The sequence below is a fragment of the Triticum dicoccoides genome, chromosome 5A, assembly GCF_002162155.2.
Source record: "Triticum dicoccoides isolate Atlit2015 ecotype Zavitan chromosome 5A, WEW_v2.0, whole genome shotgun sequence".
Taxonomy (NCBI): Eukaryota; Viridiplantae; Streptophyta; class Magnoliopsida; order Poales; family Poaceae; genus Triticum; species Triticum dicoccoides.
In genome coordinates this window covers 423112826-423129413 of record NC_041388.1, presented here as the reverse complement: position 1 = coordinate 423129413, position 16588 = coordinate 423112826, and the positions used below count along the sequence as shown (strand labels likewise).

Here is a 16588-nt window from a genome sequence, read left to right as displayed (position 1 = left end):
CATCCTTATACAAATATACATTCTAAAAAAGTCAACATCACACAAAAAGGGTGCCCGCGTAGCTTCATGGTGTGCAAGAGTACAACTAGAAGACTCCCATGCTAGCAGCACGTACAGTTGTCCATGTCAACTTTAAGAGTTAATTATATTATGGACTGTGATAACTGGCAACCGTGTGTCAGATTGCGAAAACCACCACACCCCCTTGTGTCGCACGAAACCCATCCCTTCTTCTCCTGATTTTCTGGGCCATCCCGTTCCCCCCGCATGAACCTCTCCCTTCGCCCGATTTTCTGGGCCACCTGAATCCCCCCGCTGGGGGCGGGCCTGTCCCAATTCTGCGCACGCACATTTGCAGCTTGAAAAAAGCGAAAAATGCGCTAGGAGGGGGGATCAAACCCACAACCTACCACAACTAATTTAGCAACAACAACCAACTGGGCTACACCATTTTATTGGTTTCTTTCAACTTACACGCTATTTGTACCTTCTTGAAATGAGATTGAATGAAACTGAAAATTCAAACAGACAGACTCACTTGTCTGGGATTTGAAACTTTTTTATGGACGTTTTGCACCGGTTTAGATGGTTCACAAACTCAGGCGTCCCCTTCCCTCCTTTTTCAGATGCAAATCACCACAGTATTTCAACAATTTTTTCCCTCTTGGTCAAATGTTACCGCAGTGTTTGGACTAAATTTATCAGGTATGAGGTTCGTATATTACCATGCTATTTACATAGAGATTACCGTGCTATATTTTTCCGGAACTTTTTTCTCCTTGTTCAAAAATGTTACCGTGCTGTTTGTACTTAAGCTAACGTGCTATATTTTTAGTAACTTTTTCCTCCTTGGTCAATAATGTTACCGTGGTGTTTGTACTTAAGTTATCAGGTATGAAATTCTTATATTACCATGCAATTTACATAAAAATTACCATGCTATACTTTTCAGCAACTTTTTCCTCGTTAGTCAAAAAATGTTACCGCGGTGTTTGTACTTAAGTTATCAGGTATGGAATTCTTATATTACCATGCTATTTACATAGAACTTACTGTGCTATATTTTTCAGCAACTTTTTCCTCCATGGTCAAATATGTCACGGCGGTGTTTGTACTTAAGTTATCAGTATTGAATTCTTATATGACCATGCTATTTACATAAAAATTACCATGGTATATTTTTCAACAACTGTTCCCCCCTTCGTCAAATTTACCGTGTTGTTTATACGCAAGTTATCAGGTGAACGGTTCGTATATTAGCATGCTATCTTCACAAAAGTTCTCGCCGAACAGTTTTTTCATCCTTGGTTAATGTTACCGCGGTGTTTTGTTCGTAAATTATCGAGTACGTGGGAGGTATATTAGCATACTATTTACACATAAGCTAGCGACGATGTGTTTTTTGACAAAAAGTTTTCTGGGTCAAAAAGTTACATGTTTGTATCTAAGTTATCGGTTATTGGAGTTTATATCACCATGTTATTTACATAGAAATTACCGGGCATGTTTCGAACAAAAAAGTTTCAGGTTAAAAAATCAACATGATTTTGTTTGTAAGTTATCAGGTCTGGGTTGCTTAAAAACCATGTTTTTTACATCAAAATTACCGGAGTATTGTTTCAGTGGTATTTTTTCCCAGGTCAAAAATTATCGTGATGTTTGGACGTAAGTTATCAAGTCTGCAATGCGTATATTACCATGCTATTACACAAAAATTATCGTAGGTATATTTTCCAATATTTGTTTACCCTAAGTCAAAAGGTATCATGATGTTTATATGCAAATTATCAAGCCTACGCTGCTTTAAAAATCTTATTTGATCAAAAGTTACATGTCATTTTCGACCACAACTACTATCCACACCATGAAGAACCAGACACGCACTTCATCGAACATTTCGAAAGCCTATTAGGCAATGTAACCTTGCAGTGAAGTCTCTTCCTGCTCCTGCCAAGGTTGTTGTCACACGCCGACGGTGGTGATGCCAGCTAGGTGGTCACGAGGGGCGTGGAGGTGAAGGCATGCTTGTAAGTTGGCTTTCCTAGGTAAAAGATATTGTGGTGTTTATATCTAAGTTATTAGGTTTGCAACGCATATATTATCATGCTATTTACGTAGAAATTACTGGGATATGTTTTTAACATTTTTTTCTCCGATTAAAGTTTACCATGGTGTTTGTACGTAAGTTTTCAACACTGTGGTGTGTATATTACCACACTTTTTACACAAAAATTACAAGAGTATGTTTCACCAACTCTTTTCCTTAGGTCAAAAAGTTACCACTATGTTTGTATGTGAGTTATCAGATCTGCAGATCTTAAGTTTCCATGTTATGGACATAGAAGTTACCGTGGTAAAATTCAACAACCTTTTCCCCAGTCAAAGTTACCATCGTGTGTGTGTGTTCATATGTTATCAGGTTTGCGGTGCATAAATTAACATGTTATTTACACAGAGATTATCAGGGAAATGTTTCAACAATTTTTTTCATTCGGGCGAAAGTTACCATCGTCAACTAAAACAAATATAGAATTACGGAAGTTGAGATGTACGGAAATTGAGATGCCGATATATATAGTAGCAGCAAATTTTGAACATTAGTCAGTTGTTAGAGAGTGCCCAAGCTTTTCTATTTACGCGAGCACGAGATGGATCAAATTTTGGTTTGGATCCATTTGAACTCTGACAATCTGAATACTTAGCTAATCCGCTTGTGCATATGCCAATGAAATTATCTCAGTGGTACCCAGCCTACATGCGAACCTGTTGGTCGAGGGATCGAACCCCACTTAGCGCTAATTTTTTTGCGCACAGAGGAAAAAAAGATCACGCGCGCGGGAGAAGCGAAACTGCTAGGCGGGATCGTGAGAAGATCGTGCGTGGGAGAAGCGAAACGGTGCGGGTCGATCGGGTAGCGGGATCGTGTCCGCGGACATTGATGGGATCACGTGGTAGTTTTGCAATCTATCACACGGTTGCCAAATACATTTTCTGTTGGGGAATGTAGCAGAAATTCAAAATTTTCTACGCATCACCAAGATCAACCTATGGAGTAATCTAGCAACGAGGGGAAGGAGAGTGCATCTACATACCCTTGTAGATCGCTAAGCGGAAGCGTTCAAGTGAACGGGGTTGATGGAGTCGTACTCGTCGTGATCCAAATCACCGATGATCCTAGTGCCGAACGGACGGCACCTCCGCGTTCAACACATGTACAGCCCGGTGACGTCTCCTACGCCTTGATCCAGCAAGGGGAGAAGGAGAGGTTGGGGAAGACTCCATCCAGCAGCAGCACGACGGCGTGGTGGTGGTGGAGGAGCGCGGGACTCCAGCAGGGCTTTGCCAAGCACTACGAGAGACGAGGAGGAAGAGGGGTAGGGCTGTGCCAACAGGGAGATTCAATCGCGTGTTGGGCTGCCCCTTTGCCTCCACTATATATAGGGGGAGAGGGAGGGCTGCACCCCCACCTAGGGTTCCCACCCCAAGGGGTGCGGCAGGCCTAGATCCCATCTAGGGTGGCGGCCACAAGGGGAAGAGGGGGAGGCGCACCTAGGGTGGGCCTTAGGGCCCATCTGCCCTAGGGTTTGCCCCCTTCCCCTCTTGGAGGCGCCTTGAGCCTTGGTGGGAGGCGCCCCAGCCCAGCTAGGGGCTGGTCCCTTCCCACTATTGGCCCATGTAGGCCTCCGGAGCTGGTGGCCCCACCTGGTGGACCTCCGGACCCCTTCGGTGATCCCGGTACACTACAGGTGATGCCCGGAACAATTCCGGTGGCCAAAACCATACTTTCTATATATCAATCTTTACCTCCGGACCATTCCGGAACTCCTCGTGACGTCCGGGATCTCATCCGGGACTCCAAACAACATTCCGTAACCGCGTACATACTTTCCCTATAACCCTAGCGTCATCGAACCTTAAGTGTGTAGACCCTACGGGTTCGTGAGTCATGCAGACATGGCCGAGACAACTCTCCGGTCAATAACCAACAGCGGGATCTGGATACCCATGTTGGATCCCACATGCTCCACGATGATCTCATCGGATGAACCACGATGTCAAGGACTTAATCAATCCCGTATACAATTCCCTTTGTCCATCGGTATGATACTTGCCCGAGATTCGATCGTCGGTATCCCGATACCTTGTTCAATCTCGTTACCGGCAAGTCTCTTTACTCGTTCCGTAACACATCATCCCATGATCAACTCCTTGATCACATTGTGCACATTATGATGATGTCCTACCGAGTGGGCCCAGAGATACCTCTCCGTTTACACGGAGTGACAAATCCCAGTCTTGATTCGTGCCAACCCAACAGACACTTTCGGAGATACCTGTAGTGTACCTTTATAGCCACCCAGTTACATTGTGACGTTTGGCACACCCAAAGCACTCCTACGGTATCCGAGAGTTGCACAATCTCATGGTCTAAGGAAATGATACTTGACATTAGAAAAGCTTTAGCATACGAACTACACGATCTTTGTGCTAGGCTTAGGATTGGGTCTTGTCCATCACATCATTCTCCTAATGATATGATCCCGTTATCAACGACATCCAATGTCCATGGTCAGGAAATCGTAACCATCTATTGATCAACGAGCTAGTCAACTAGAGGCTTACTAGGGACATGGTGTTGTCTATGTGTCCACACATGTATCTGAGTTTTCTATCAATACAATTATAGCATGGATAATAAACGATTATCATGAACAATGAAATATATAATAATAACTAATTTATTATTGCCTCTAGGGCATATTTCCAACATTTTCCGTTATATTATTTACCACTATGTTTCACATTTTTGGCAAATTTCACTCCATTTAAGGAAAACTCTTCCATTTTACTTTATTTAATCAATTGTTTGCTACCTTTTACCTTGTTAAGAAAATGAGTATGGGTAGGAGGTGCTGAAAAATCTAGTGTTCTAATATTCAGCAAAATATTCATAGAGATATATGCCACATTTACACAGGATGACCGGTTTAACTAGCATACCTCCTCCAAGATTAATTTGCTGGAAAATACCATTTGGTTCTCCGCCCCGTGAGTAAATAGCATAAAACTACTAGTTTACAGGTTAGGGTTTCAAAAAACTACCAGATTTTATTTTTTTCTCAAAAAACTAGCAAACGTGTGGTCGGCTGTTTAAAAAAAACCCAAATCACCGAATGCTTTCAAATTAACCGGCAGGGAAGGGGATGGAGGGGAGTGGACGGCGGCCGGTTGCCGGAGAGAAGCCGTGCGGGATTGGCCTAGGATCTGATTGCTTTTTTCTTTTCTTCACAAGGACCCGATCGCTTTTTTTCAGAAAAAGTACAAGGACCCCATCGCTTTTCTTTTGAAAATTACAGGGACTCAATTGCTTTTTATAAATACTTGGGCCCCACCGGTCATAACCTGTGAATGGTCAATCTAACGGTCAACCTAACGGTGTTAATTTTTATGCCACATGGACCTGACGGGTGGGCCACAACTGTCAAAAAACGGTTTACAATTTAAACACTCGGTGATTTGGGTTTTTTGAAACAGCCGACCACGCGTTTGGTAGTTTTTTGAGAAAAATTAAAATCTGATAGTTTTTTGGAACCCTAACCTGTAAACTAGTAGTTTTATGCTATTTACTCCCGCCCCGTACAACTTTAGAAGAAAGAGATGCTTGGACAGTTCAAAATTCATGTCTTCTACTGATATGTACAAGCTGGCCTGATCTTTCGATGAGATAGTATCAATTTTGTTAGAGGAGACTTTGACGACTCAACTACACCAAACACTTGACGATGCACCTTACCAATCGCTTCACCAACTCCGGTATAGGTGTTGACGGTGTTTGAAACACAGCCAACCAAATCACTAAGATCAATCCCTATATGCAACCAAAAAAGGATTTAAATGCAGTTGGAATTGCAAATATACGATGAAGTACTTTAATAAAATAATAGGGCCTAAACACCCGCGACACTATACTACTCGAGAGTTTCGCACTTGCTAACACCCAAAGATGACTTCCTCCTTGATCCTCGTTATAACCACCATCGTGGGGTCATCGGTGTTGCGGAAGACTCTGACATTGTGTTCCTTCCAAATCTCCCAAGGGAGAGGGCCCTGCTATTCAGTCTTGACTTCCTCACCAAATCGGCCCACCAAGCTCTCACCGAAGTGGCGTTTGCCCAAGACAAACAGACTGAAATCATGGAGACCAAGCTAAGTGCGAGCATGGTCCAAACACGAGTCGTGTATTGGCATTGGGCGAGGAGGTGCAAGGCTGTAACGCCCCGAGACCGATGTGTCAGGTGTCCTTCAGTTATTCGCTGTTGTTGCCTTGTCATTGCTTGCGTGTCATGCATTGCATATCATGTCATCATGTGCATTTCATTTGCATACATGTTCGTCTCATGCATCCGAGCATTTTCCCCGTTGTCCGTTTTGTATTCCGGCGTTCCGTTCTCCTCCGGTGGTCATTTCTACCTTCTTTTCATATGTGGGGATTAAACATTTCCGGATTGGACCAAGACTTGCCAAGCGGCCTTGGTTTACTATCGGTAGACCGCGTGTCAAGTTTCGTACCATTTGGACTTCGTTTGATGCTCCAACAGTTAACCGAGGGACCGAAAAGGCCTCGTGTGTGTTGCAGCCCAACACCCTTCCAAAGTGGCCCAAAACCCACCTAAACCCCTTCCATCCTCTCGGTCGTTCGATCACGATCGCGTGGCCGAAAACCGCACCTCTTTTGGACTCTCCTAGCTTCCTCTACCTATAAATAGGTGCTCTCCTCCCGAAATTCGCGGATGAACCCTAGATCTTACCTCTCTTCGCACCGCCGGACATGTCCGCCCGGCGGCCGGACGCGTCCACCCAGCCGGCCACCTCACCCCGTCCAATGAGGGAGCGCCACCTCAGCGCCGCCGCTCCCACGCCCAATTGCGCCATGCCACTTGGTGCCCCGCCACCCTCGCCTCCCACCGGCCCGCGAGGCCCGCGCCTGGCCCGTGGGGCCCGTTCCCTCGCGCCGCCGCGCCGTTCGGCCGCCGCCGCCCCGTTTCCCCGTGCGCCGCCGCCCGCGAAGAGCGCTGCCTCGCCGCACCGCCTCACCTCGCCGTTCGTGCCTCGCCTCGGCTTCCGCGCCTCGCCGGAGGTTCGCCGGAGCTCATCCCGGCCAGATCTGCCCGGTGGATGAGATCCACCGGGAGATGAACCAAATGACCATCCCGAACCGGATCCACCTCGTCCCGCTTCTCCTCATCCCGGGTTGACTTTTGCGAGGTTAAAATTTCTACTAAGTCCCCGAAATTCCCAGATTCATATGCTCATGTTCATCGCATCGTAACTCCTCATCCGTAGCTCCGTTTTGGGCATATAGCATATCAAAATGTTCGTCTCAGAGAGTATCATTTCATTCCATTGCATCATTTTCATTTGAGTTCACCTTGATGCCCGAAATGCTGTTAGAAGAGTACTATTTGAGTTAATTGTCAGATCTGCTGCTCCAATTGGATATTTGTTATTTTTGCCATGATTATTGTGTGCATGTTATGCCCATGAGCTCTACATATGTTTTGTTAAGGGTTTTTTCATCTTTCTAGAGGTGCAACCCATGTATTTTTAGGATGTGTGTGGTGACTAGCACAAGCTTGCAAAGTGAGGCACTTGGTAATGCTGATTTCAGGGACTTAGCATTTCCACTAAGTCATTGACCTGTTTATCTCATATTGCCATATGTTCATGTTGTTTCCTAGTGATCCGTGCCTCTTTTGAGGATGATCAGTAAGGATATTTTGTTAATCTTGTAGTGCTCTATCCATACATGTCTTTGTGTGCAATTATGGAGCACCCTAGCTTGAGTCAATCGAGCTCTACTTTTGCCATTTCGTGAATCTGGGCAGATTGTCTACTTGTTAGCGATTTTGCCGGGGATGTTGTAGTTGATCCGTGCATGCTATGTTATTGTTCTTGCCATGTCTAGCTTGTATAATGTGTATTATTGATGGGTGTATGCTTAGATTGTCATGCCTTGCTCTGTAGTGAGTGCATCGAGCTCGTAAACATGCCTACTTGATATCTGTTTCAGCATGCTCCAGTTTCACTAAATCTGAGAACTGATTATGTTTTTGCAATGTTCACATGCGTGCAATTGTATTTTCTGATCCCTTTTTGCTCAAGGTCACTAAGAGACTTTTGTTAAGTTCTTTGAGTAGCTCTGTACCATGCTTTACTTTGCCATGTTCAGGTCCTGTAGCATGTAGTTTTGTTGCTCCAAAGTGTGCTATCTGATCTGAAATTCCAGACAAGTGTTAATTTCACCAAGTCTGAGATCTGTTTGTCAAATGCATTTTTGCCATGCTTGTTTGAACCTGTTAATGGATGAATTGGCCGTAGCTCAGTGCTAGTCTTTTGTTAAGCATCATGAGTAGATCCCTGCCATTTTTTTTGTTGCCATGTTTGAGTGCTGTAGCATGTTTTTCTTGTTGCATTTAGATGGCCACTTGCCGTAAATCGCAGACCGGTGCCATATTTGAATTGCTTGCCATTTTCAAACCGTAACTCCGATTCCGGTGATCTTTATATCGTTTTCAAGCGATTTTATCTCATCTTTCCAGTGGCACACTTGGATTTCCAAGTTGAGGCCAGGTTCATTCATTCCTTTGCAAATCATGCATATGCATCGCATACCGCATCCCGCATATCATACCATGTTCATGTGTTGGTTGTTTACTATGTTGTGTGCTTCTTTTCCGGTGTTTGCTTCTTCGGGTTGGTTCCGATAACGTCGCGTTGTGAGGACCCATTCGTCTACGTTCCGTTTGTCTTCTTCATGGACCCGTTCTTCTTCCTTGCGGGATTTCAGGCAAGATGACCATACCCTCGAAATCACTTCTATCTTTGCTTGCTAGTTGCTCGCTCTTTTGCTATGCCTATGCTGCGATACCTACCACTTGCTTATCATGCCTCCCATATTGTTGAACCAAGCCCCTAACCCACCTTGTCCTAGCAAACCGTTGATTGGCTATGTTACCGCTTTGCTCAGCCCCTCTTATAGCGTTGTTAGTTGCAGGTGAAGATTGAAATATGTTCCTTGTTGGAACATGGAGTTGTTGTTCCTTGTTGGAACATGTTTACTTGTTCGGATATCACTATATATCTTATTTAATTAATGCATCTATATACTTGGTAAAGGGTGGAAGGCTTGGCCTTATGCCTGGTGTTTTGTTCCACTCTTGCCGCCCTAGTTTCCGTTATATCGGTGTTATGTTCCCAGATTTTGTGTTCCTTACGTGGTTGGGTAATAATGGGAACCCCTTGACAGTTCGCCTTGAGTAAAATTATTCCAACAATGCCCAACATTGGTTTTACCATTCGCCACCCAGCCTTTTCTTTTCCCTTGGGGGTCGCGCGCCCAAGGGTCATCATTATTTTAAACCCCTGGGCCAGTGCTCCTCTGAGTGTTGGTCCAACTTGTCAGCCGCCGGTGGCCACCAAGGGCAACTATGGGCTGGCCTACCAGAAGTTTAGACAATCCGGTGTGCCCGGAGAAAGAGATATGTGCAGCTCCTATCGGGATTTGTCGGCACATTCGGGCGGTGTTGCTGGTTTAGTTTTACCTTGTCGAAATGTCTTGTAACCGGGATTCCGAGTCTGATCGGGTCTTCCCGCTAGAAAGTCTATTCCTTCATTGACCGTGAGAGCTTGTGATGGGCTAAGTTGGGACACCCCTGCAGGGATTTGAACTTTCAAAAGCCGTGCCCGCGGATATGGGCAGATGGGAATTTGTTAATGTCCGGTTGTAGAAAACCTGAAGTTGACCTTAATTAAAATGCATCAACCGCGTGTGTAACCGTGATGGTCTCTTTCCGACGGAGTCCGGGAAGTGAACACGGTGTTGGAGTTATGCTTGACATAGGTTGCTTTAGGATCACCTCTTGATCATACTTTTATCGACCGTGCTTTGCCTTCTCTTCTCGCTCTCATTTGCGTATGTTAGCCACCATATATGCTAGTCGCTTGCTGCAGCTCCACCTCATACCTTTACCTTACCCATAAGCTTAAATAGTCTTGATCGCGAGGATGTGAGATTGCTGAGTCCGGTGACTCACAGATACTTCCAAAACCAGCTTGCAGGTGTCGATGAGTCCATGCAGATGACGCAACCAAGCTCAGGAGGAGCTCGATGAAGATCTTGTCCTTTGTGTTGTTTCGTTCTAGTTGATTAGTAGTGGAGCCCAGTTAGGGTTGATCGGGGACCATGTCGCATTTGGGGTTCCTCTTTTATTTTGGTTCCGTAGTCGGACCTTGATTGTATTTGGATGATGTAATGCTTTATTTATGTAATTGTGTGAAGTGGCGATTGTAAGCCAACTATGTATCCCTTTTCCCTTATGTATTACATGGGTTGTGTGAAGATTACCTCACTTGCGACATTGCTTTCAATGCGGTTATGCCTCTAAGTCGTGCTTCGACACGTGGGAGATATAGCCGCATCGAGGGCGTTATAAAGGCGGACTCAAGAGCTTTGTTGCAAAGGGGGCATAGACGGGAGTTTGACCATCCCCGCTGATGTAGTGTATCGATTGTCCAAATCCTATTTTGTAGGACCAACCAAGCAAAGAAGTTGCACATGTGTGGGTGGGGGGGGGGGGGCTTCCAAATGGTTGTTGGCATAGTAGAGAGAGACATAATTATATCTTGGGAGGGACCATTTGGAATGCAAGTAAGGGCATGTTTATCACATTTTTAAAAGTCTTAACTCCCCACAAATTGTTATCTATATCAATACCAATATAAAAAGAGTGAGTTGCGGAGATCCAACACATCTCACATGTTCGAACACACTTATCCAATGGTCTATGTTGCTCCGATGTGTAGCATACATTTATAATACTTAATATCAACTTCGGTGCTAACCACATAATTGTATCCTACCTAATATCTGCGTGCAATCAATATCTTTCCTAATATTAACATGCAATGCAATTAATATATTTTCTAACATAACGTGTTAATTATATCCTACCTAATATCAACGTGTAATCAATATCTTTTCTAATACTAACGTGAAATGCAATTAATATATTTTCTAATATAACCTGCATTGCAAGTACACACTTACTAGTTGTATTAGAGTTAGACCACTCTAGCCCATTCCCAACAATTGTTTAGCTCAGCAAAAACAAGGGATCTCCAAACTCCAGCCGATTCTTCCCAAATAAGCAGGGATGGGATGCTCCCTCTCAGCCTGTTCCCAATCCAGATTTTTTGGTGTAGGAAACTTCATTCCCCAACCGTCACCTCCCAATACCGCCAAAATTGCCACAGGACCTCCAATGAACCATACAAATTGGAGTGTGTGTGTGTGTGAGAGAGAGAGAGAGAGGGAGAGAGAGAGAGAGAACTCTAAATAATTCAATACAGTGATAACGTGTTACCAAATAAGATGCTCATGTTCTACAAAAAAGGATTCTTGGAGTAGACACAAAGGCAAAATCCATTGGGATAGGTGTACATGTGCAATGTGGTGGATTTGTGGAGAAATTTATACTCCACGGGGAAAGCGAGATGTGATTTATCGATTTCCTTTCATAGTCTATCTTTAACCCATTTGTCTCAGATTAAATAAAATCTCAGTATTTTATATATCTAATGCACAATCGTACACAAATGATTAACCAATAAATCAATGCACATGTAAGATAAAACAAAAGCATGATTCTTGAAAGATAAAACAAATCCTTTCAAGGGTACATCTATCGCCCATTTAATGGATTAACAAATTCTTAGCCTCTTGAATCTCAATGGCACAATAATAAATGAGAGATAAAACAAAATAATTTAAAAATAAGATAAAATAAAAACACAAATTCAATGAAATAGTGTAAGCTAGGTCCACCGGCACTTAAAATAAAATCATTTGTTGAGCAATCATAAATCTATGTTTTTTAGGTATAGCAGGGTTGGCCATCAACAAAAGTCGAGGAAAAAAATTCACATCTTAGTCCATAGTATCACAATTGTTAGCCACTACCACGAACTGGAGTAGATACAAAAATGTACCTATCATCTTATATGTTACACTTAATTTATTTTGGTGAAAACAGGGATACAACAATTGTGGATACAAAAATGAGTTAATTCTTCTTTAACAAATGGATGAAATATAATAAATTATTTGTGGGAAAGGTGCAAATCTGAGTGATGGGTGGATTGGAAGAGGAACATATGCATTAGGAAGAATAAGAAGACGGTGTCTTGATATTTCAAGGCTATGTCTATCGCTAGTCAATTGAGTCTAAACAAAATCTCATCATTTTCATTCTCTAGATCATTTTCATAAATCAAGGGTAAATAAATTTGAGATAAAATCAAAACATAGATTTTCAGAAAAAGTTATTTATTCAACAATTAAGAATATCTTATTTATTCAACAATTCCTAATCCATCTGTTAAAGTATACCACGGCATGCCAGTCAATTACTTCCTCCATTCGGAAAAGCGTGTCCCATGTTTGTCCTTCAAATGGATGTATCTAGCACTAATTTGGTGCTAAATACATCCATTTGAGAGAGCTTTTTCGGACGGAGGGTGTATCTTTTAAGAGAAGTTGCATGTTAGTTGTAATGCTACAATAATTTAGTCATTACTACACGTCAAACAGAGCGAAAACGAACAGCTATCGCGCACTTACACTTTTTGAAACATAAACACACGCACGCGCACACACAAACACCATCACCACACGCAGACACTCGCGTAGCGCTAACTGACATCTGGAGTTGCCAAGCTTCAAGATCACCAGCTCCTTTGCTATAGAAGGAATTGTTGCTTCCCGAAACGATAATCCACATGTTGCTCACTACATTTTTTTTAAGTGAATAGATGTGCTAATTATTGGATAAGCAAGTCAATGTGATTTTTTTAACAAGCCGTATGAAGTCAATAAAATTATTTCCAAATGCTGAAACTATACATTTCACAACAGATCAGCTAATTCTCCTTTCAAGTTTTTTCACTCCAAAAGTAACACACATTATTACATCGCCCACACATTTGCGCAAGCCACCCTGCGTTCAAAAAACAAGTTATTCCTTTGACTAATTCTATCTTTTCGCAAATCATCACTCTCTCCTTTTTTAGGCCAAAATGTGTAGTTTTCTGCCAAGTTAGGTAAAGCATAAGAGTCTGAAGAAGCATAGTTTTGTGCTGAGCTTTCACACAATGTGCAATTTTATTATAAAATTTGTTCAAGATACAAATACATGTACATATATACCACACAATCAGTAATTGTGGTAAGCAATCTCAAACCAATATCAACAAATACATGTACAAATAAAGATAAATGTGTAGCTAGCTACTTAGCTAGTTAGCTACCATGTACACAAAAGAAAGAGCTAGCGGCCCATTTTGCTGGCCGATCACCTGCTGTTGGCAAATGGCGGGATGCTCTGCTCGTTCCTGAAGTAGTCGTCGGGGTCGATCTGGCCCTTGGCCATCGCGAGCCTCTGGTAGTTGCCCTTGAAGTACTTCTGGCCCCAGACCATCCCGGCCTGGTAGCTGCTCACGTTGCCGACGACGACGTTCTCGCCGAGGTCCAGGTCCCTGTAGTTGAAGTAGGCCTCCCTCGGGTTGGAGCTCACGAACGGCGCCATGAACGCGTAGAACTCCCTGATCCACCTGGTCTGCACGGCCCCGTCCCCCGACGCCATCGACCAGAAGTTCATGTACTGGATGTTGTAGAGCACGCCGGCGCGGTGCGGGTACGGCGTCGCCGACTCCGGCACGGCCGCGATCTGCCCGCCGTAGGGGTCGAGGATCATGAGCCCCGCGTTGGGCTGCGCCAGCTTGGTGAAGATGCTGGCCCACGCGTCCCGCGGGATGGCCTGCCGGACGTAGTCGGACGTCGCCTTGTAGCCGCTGCTGAAGACGGACTCGGCGGTGGTCCGGTTCAGGAGGTCCTCCACGGTCGAGGCGCTGCCGAGGTAGATGTAGGGCACCGACTGGATCCAGGTCATCTCCCTGCAGTCGGAGCGGTTGAACCGCAGCTCCGGGAAGCGGCTGCTCATCACCGGCAGCAGCGCGTCGCAGGTGCCGAGGAACAGGGACTGGAAGTTGGCCGTCTTCTGCTGGACGACCACCCTGATGATCAGGTCCTCCGGCAGGGCCGGCGCGACCTGCTGCCACCTGGTGACGAGGTCCGCGGCTCCCTGGCTGGCGGTCACAGGGACGTTGAACACCGTGACCTTGGGCGGGACGGGCAGGAGCTTCACCTGCCACGACACCACGACGCCGAAGCTCTCGCCGCCGCCGCCTCGGAGGGCCCAGAAGACGTCGCTCCCCATGGTGTTCTTGTTCAGGAGCCTCCCCTTGGCGTCCACCAGCACGGCGTCGATGACGTTGTCGATGGCCATGCCGTACTTGCGCAGCAGCATGCCGAAGCCGCCGCCGCTGAAATGGCCTCCGACGCCGACGGTGGGGCACAGGCCGCCGGGGAACCCGAGCACGCCGCTCGCCTTCCCGATCGCATAATAGAGCTCGCCGAGCTGGGCGCCGGAGTCCACCCACGCGGTCGCCGCCTGCGCGTCGACCCGCACGGCACGGAGGCTCGACAGGTCAAGCACGGCGAACGACTCGGCGCGCACGGACCGGTACGACAGGCCCTCGTAGTCGTGCCCGCCGCTGCGCACGCGGATGCGCAGCCCGCTCCGGCGGCCGCACAGCACGGCGGCCTGCACGTGGGAGGCGTTCGTCGGCGTGATGATATACAGCGGCCTCACGGTGCTGGGCGTGAAGAACTTGGGGTTCCGGATGGAGGACTTGAGCAGCGGCGTGAACGAGGGCGAGCTCGGCGTGAACACGAGCTGGCGGGGGATGCTCGCCGACAGGCACGAGAGGAAACCATCAGACGAGTTACCCTGGGAGGAGACGGTGGAGGCGTAGCAGCAGAGCAAGGCGAAGGCGACGAGCACTAGGCTGGAGCTCCTGGCCATGGCCATCTTTGCTAGCTAGCTTGTTGTACGTCGCCGTGTTGCATGGTTCGGAGCCGCGTCTGCATGCATTTATAGGCTACCGAAGCACACGTGCAGAACGAGTTCGCCTGAAAGCGGCCGTGGCAGCTGCTCTGGTCTACCACGCTACTCCAGCTGGAGGCGTTGATAAGTCATGGTCAGCTATCTGGATCGCTATCCATAAACCGGCGACTGTCAATCGGGTGAACGGTTCTACATTAGTCACATCACATCGCATCGTCTAGCATCTCTATCTGAAGACTGGACGCGGCTTTCGTTTTTCGTTGTAAAACGAAGAACAGATGTAAAAGCAAGAAAGTTCTCATGGCTGGGATCAGATACCTACATGGCAGGTCATTCTTGCATGGAAGATAAGCATGGCACTGTCACGGCCGTAGCCTCCTGGACGTCTAGACGGCGTTGGACTTTTGGACACACGGCTGCTGCCGTGCAGAACTGGTGAGAATAGTGGTGAGAACGATGTGATGGGATGCAGGACGGTCAGCATAGAACTGCTAGGGCTTGGACAAATTCATATTCTAACTACTAGTAATCAGTCAGGATGGAATAACGAATAATCATCATCTAAAAGTCAGAGCTAAAGGAGATTGCATTTCCCCGCAAAAGAAAGAACAAGGAGATTGTGTTTGCATATGCGCAAAAAAAAAAGGAGATTGTGTTTGCAGTGACATATCCATAGCGTTGGTATACCATCAACAACAAAATGCATGGCCGGTTACGACGATCGAGCTGTTACGTACACAGGATCGCATGGGTCAGTCAAATATATTGGACGGTGTATATATTATACCAGCATCGCTATCCAAAGCGATTGTCAGATGTTGACAAGCTGTACTGTCGCTGACATGCCTCTTCTTCTTCTCATGACTGGGTTTTTTTCAGTTGAAAACTCCTCCCTGTTTAGCCGTTTTCCCTCTCAGCTTCAACGTTTTTACCGTTCCAAGGGAACGACTATAGTCCACATTTATGGCCTCCTTCTCCTTTGTTTTGAAGAAACTTTGTAGGAATTTTGTAGGATAGAATTTGATAGGAAAAAAGTATTTACAACCCTCTGATTTGTAGGAATAGAATTATATTACTAGTATAAGTTTTAATCAAAGGCACAGATAGATAAGGTCTTTCAAAGCATACGGAAATTCATGTTTAAATGTCAAATTTGCATAAAAGAAGATAACACACGTTATTTGTGAGGATAACGCCTTCTCCCGGCCATGAAAGTCTCGATTATATCATCTTCATTCACTTTGGAGAATAGCAACTCGCTATCGTATGTGACTCAGCAATCATCCAAAGGACTATCAACCATCATTATACTTCAAACTAAAGGGAATGAAATCATACTTTAAACCAAAGGAGATTGAAACTTGTGGTACTCATGCATACCTCAACATGTGTGCCCATGTGTGATTTGCCATACGTTGATCCACTGCCGCCAGCAAGTGCCATGTCGGGCGCACACGTCACTGGCTCACAACTAGGCGGTAGCACTCACCGCTTCACTAGTTCACTAGGGTTCAAGATCGATGAAGAGAAGAGAACGGCAGCGAATCATGAACGTCTTCAGGAAA

The 16588-nt window shown here is 45.4% G+C and overlaps 1 protein-coding gene across 1 annotated transcript; it reads right to left on the bottom strand.

Moving 5' to 3' along the window:
* Positions 1-13200: 13200 nt before the first annotated feature.
* On the bottom strand, positions 13201-15008 carry LOC119302003 (berberine bridge enzyme-like 18). Its single transcript, XM_037579012.1, has one exon. The coding sequence runs from the start codon at positions 14985-14987 to the stop codon at positions 13410-13412; it is 1578 nt and encodes a 525-aa protein (XP_037434909.1). The 5' UTR covers positions 14988-15008; the 3' UTR covers positions 13201-13409.
* Between the last annotated feature and the right edge of the window lie 1580 nt (positions 15009-16588).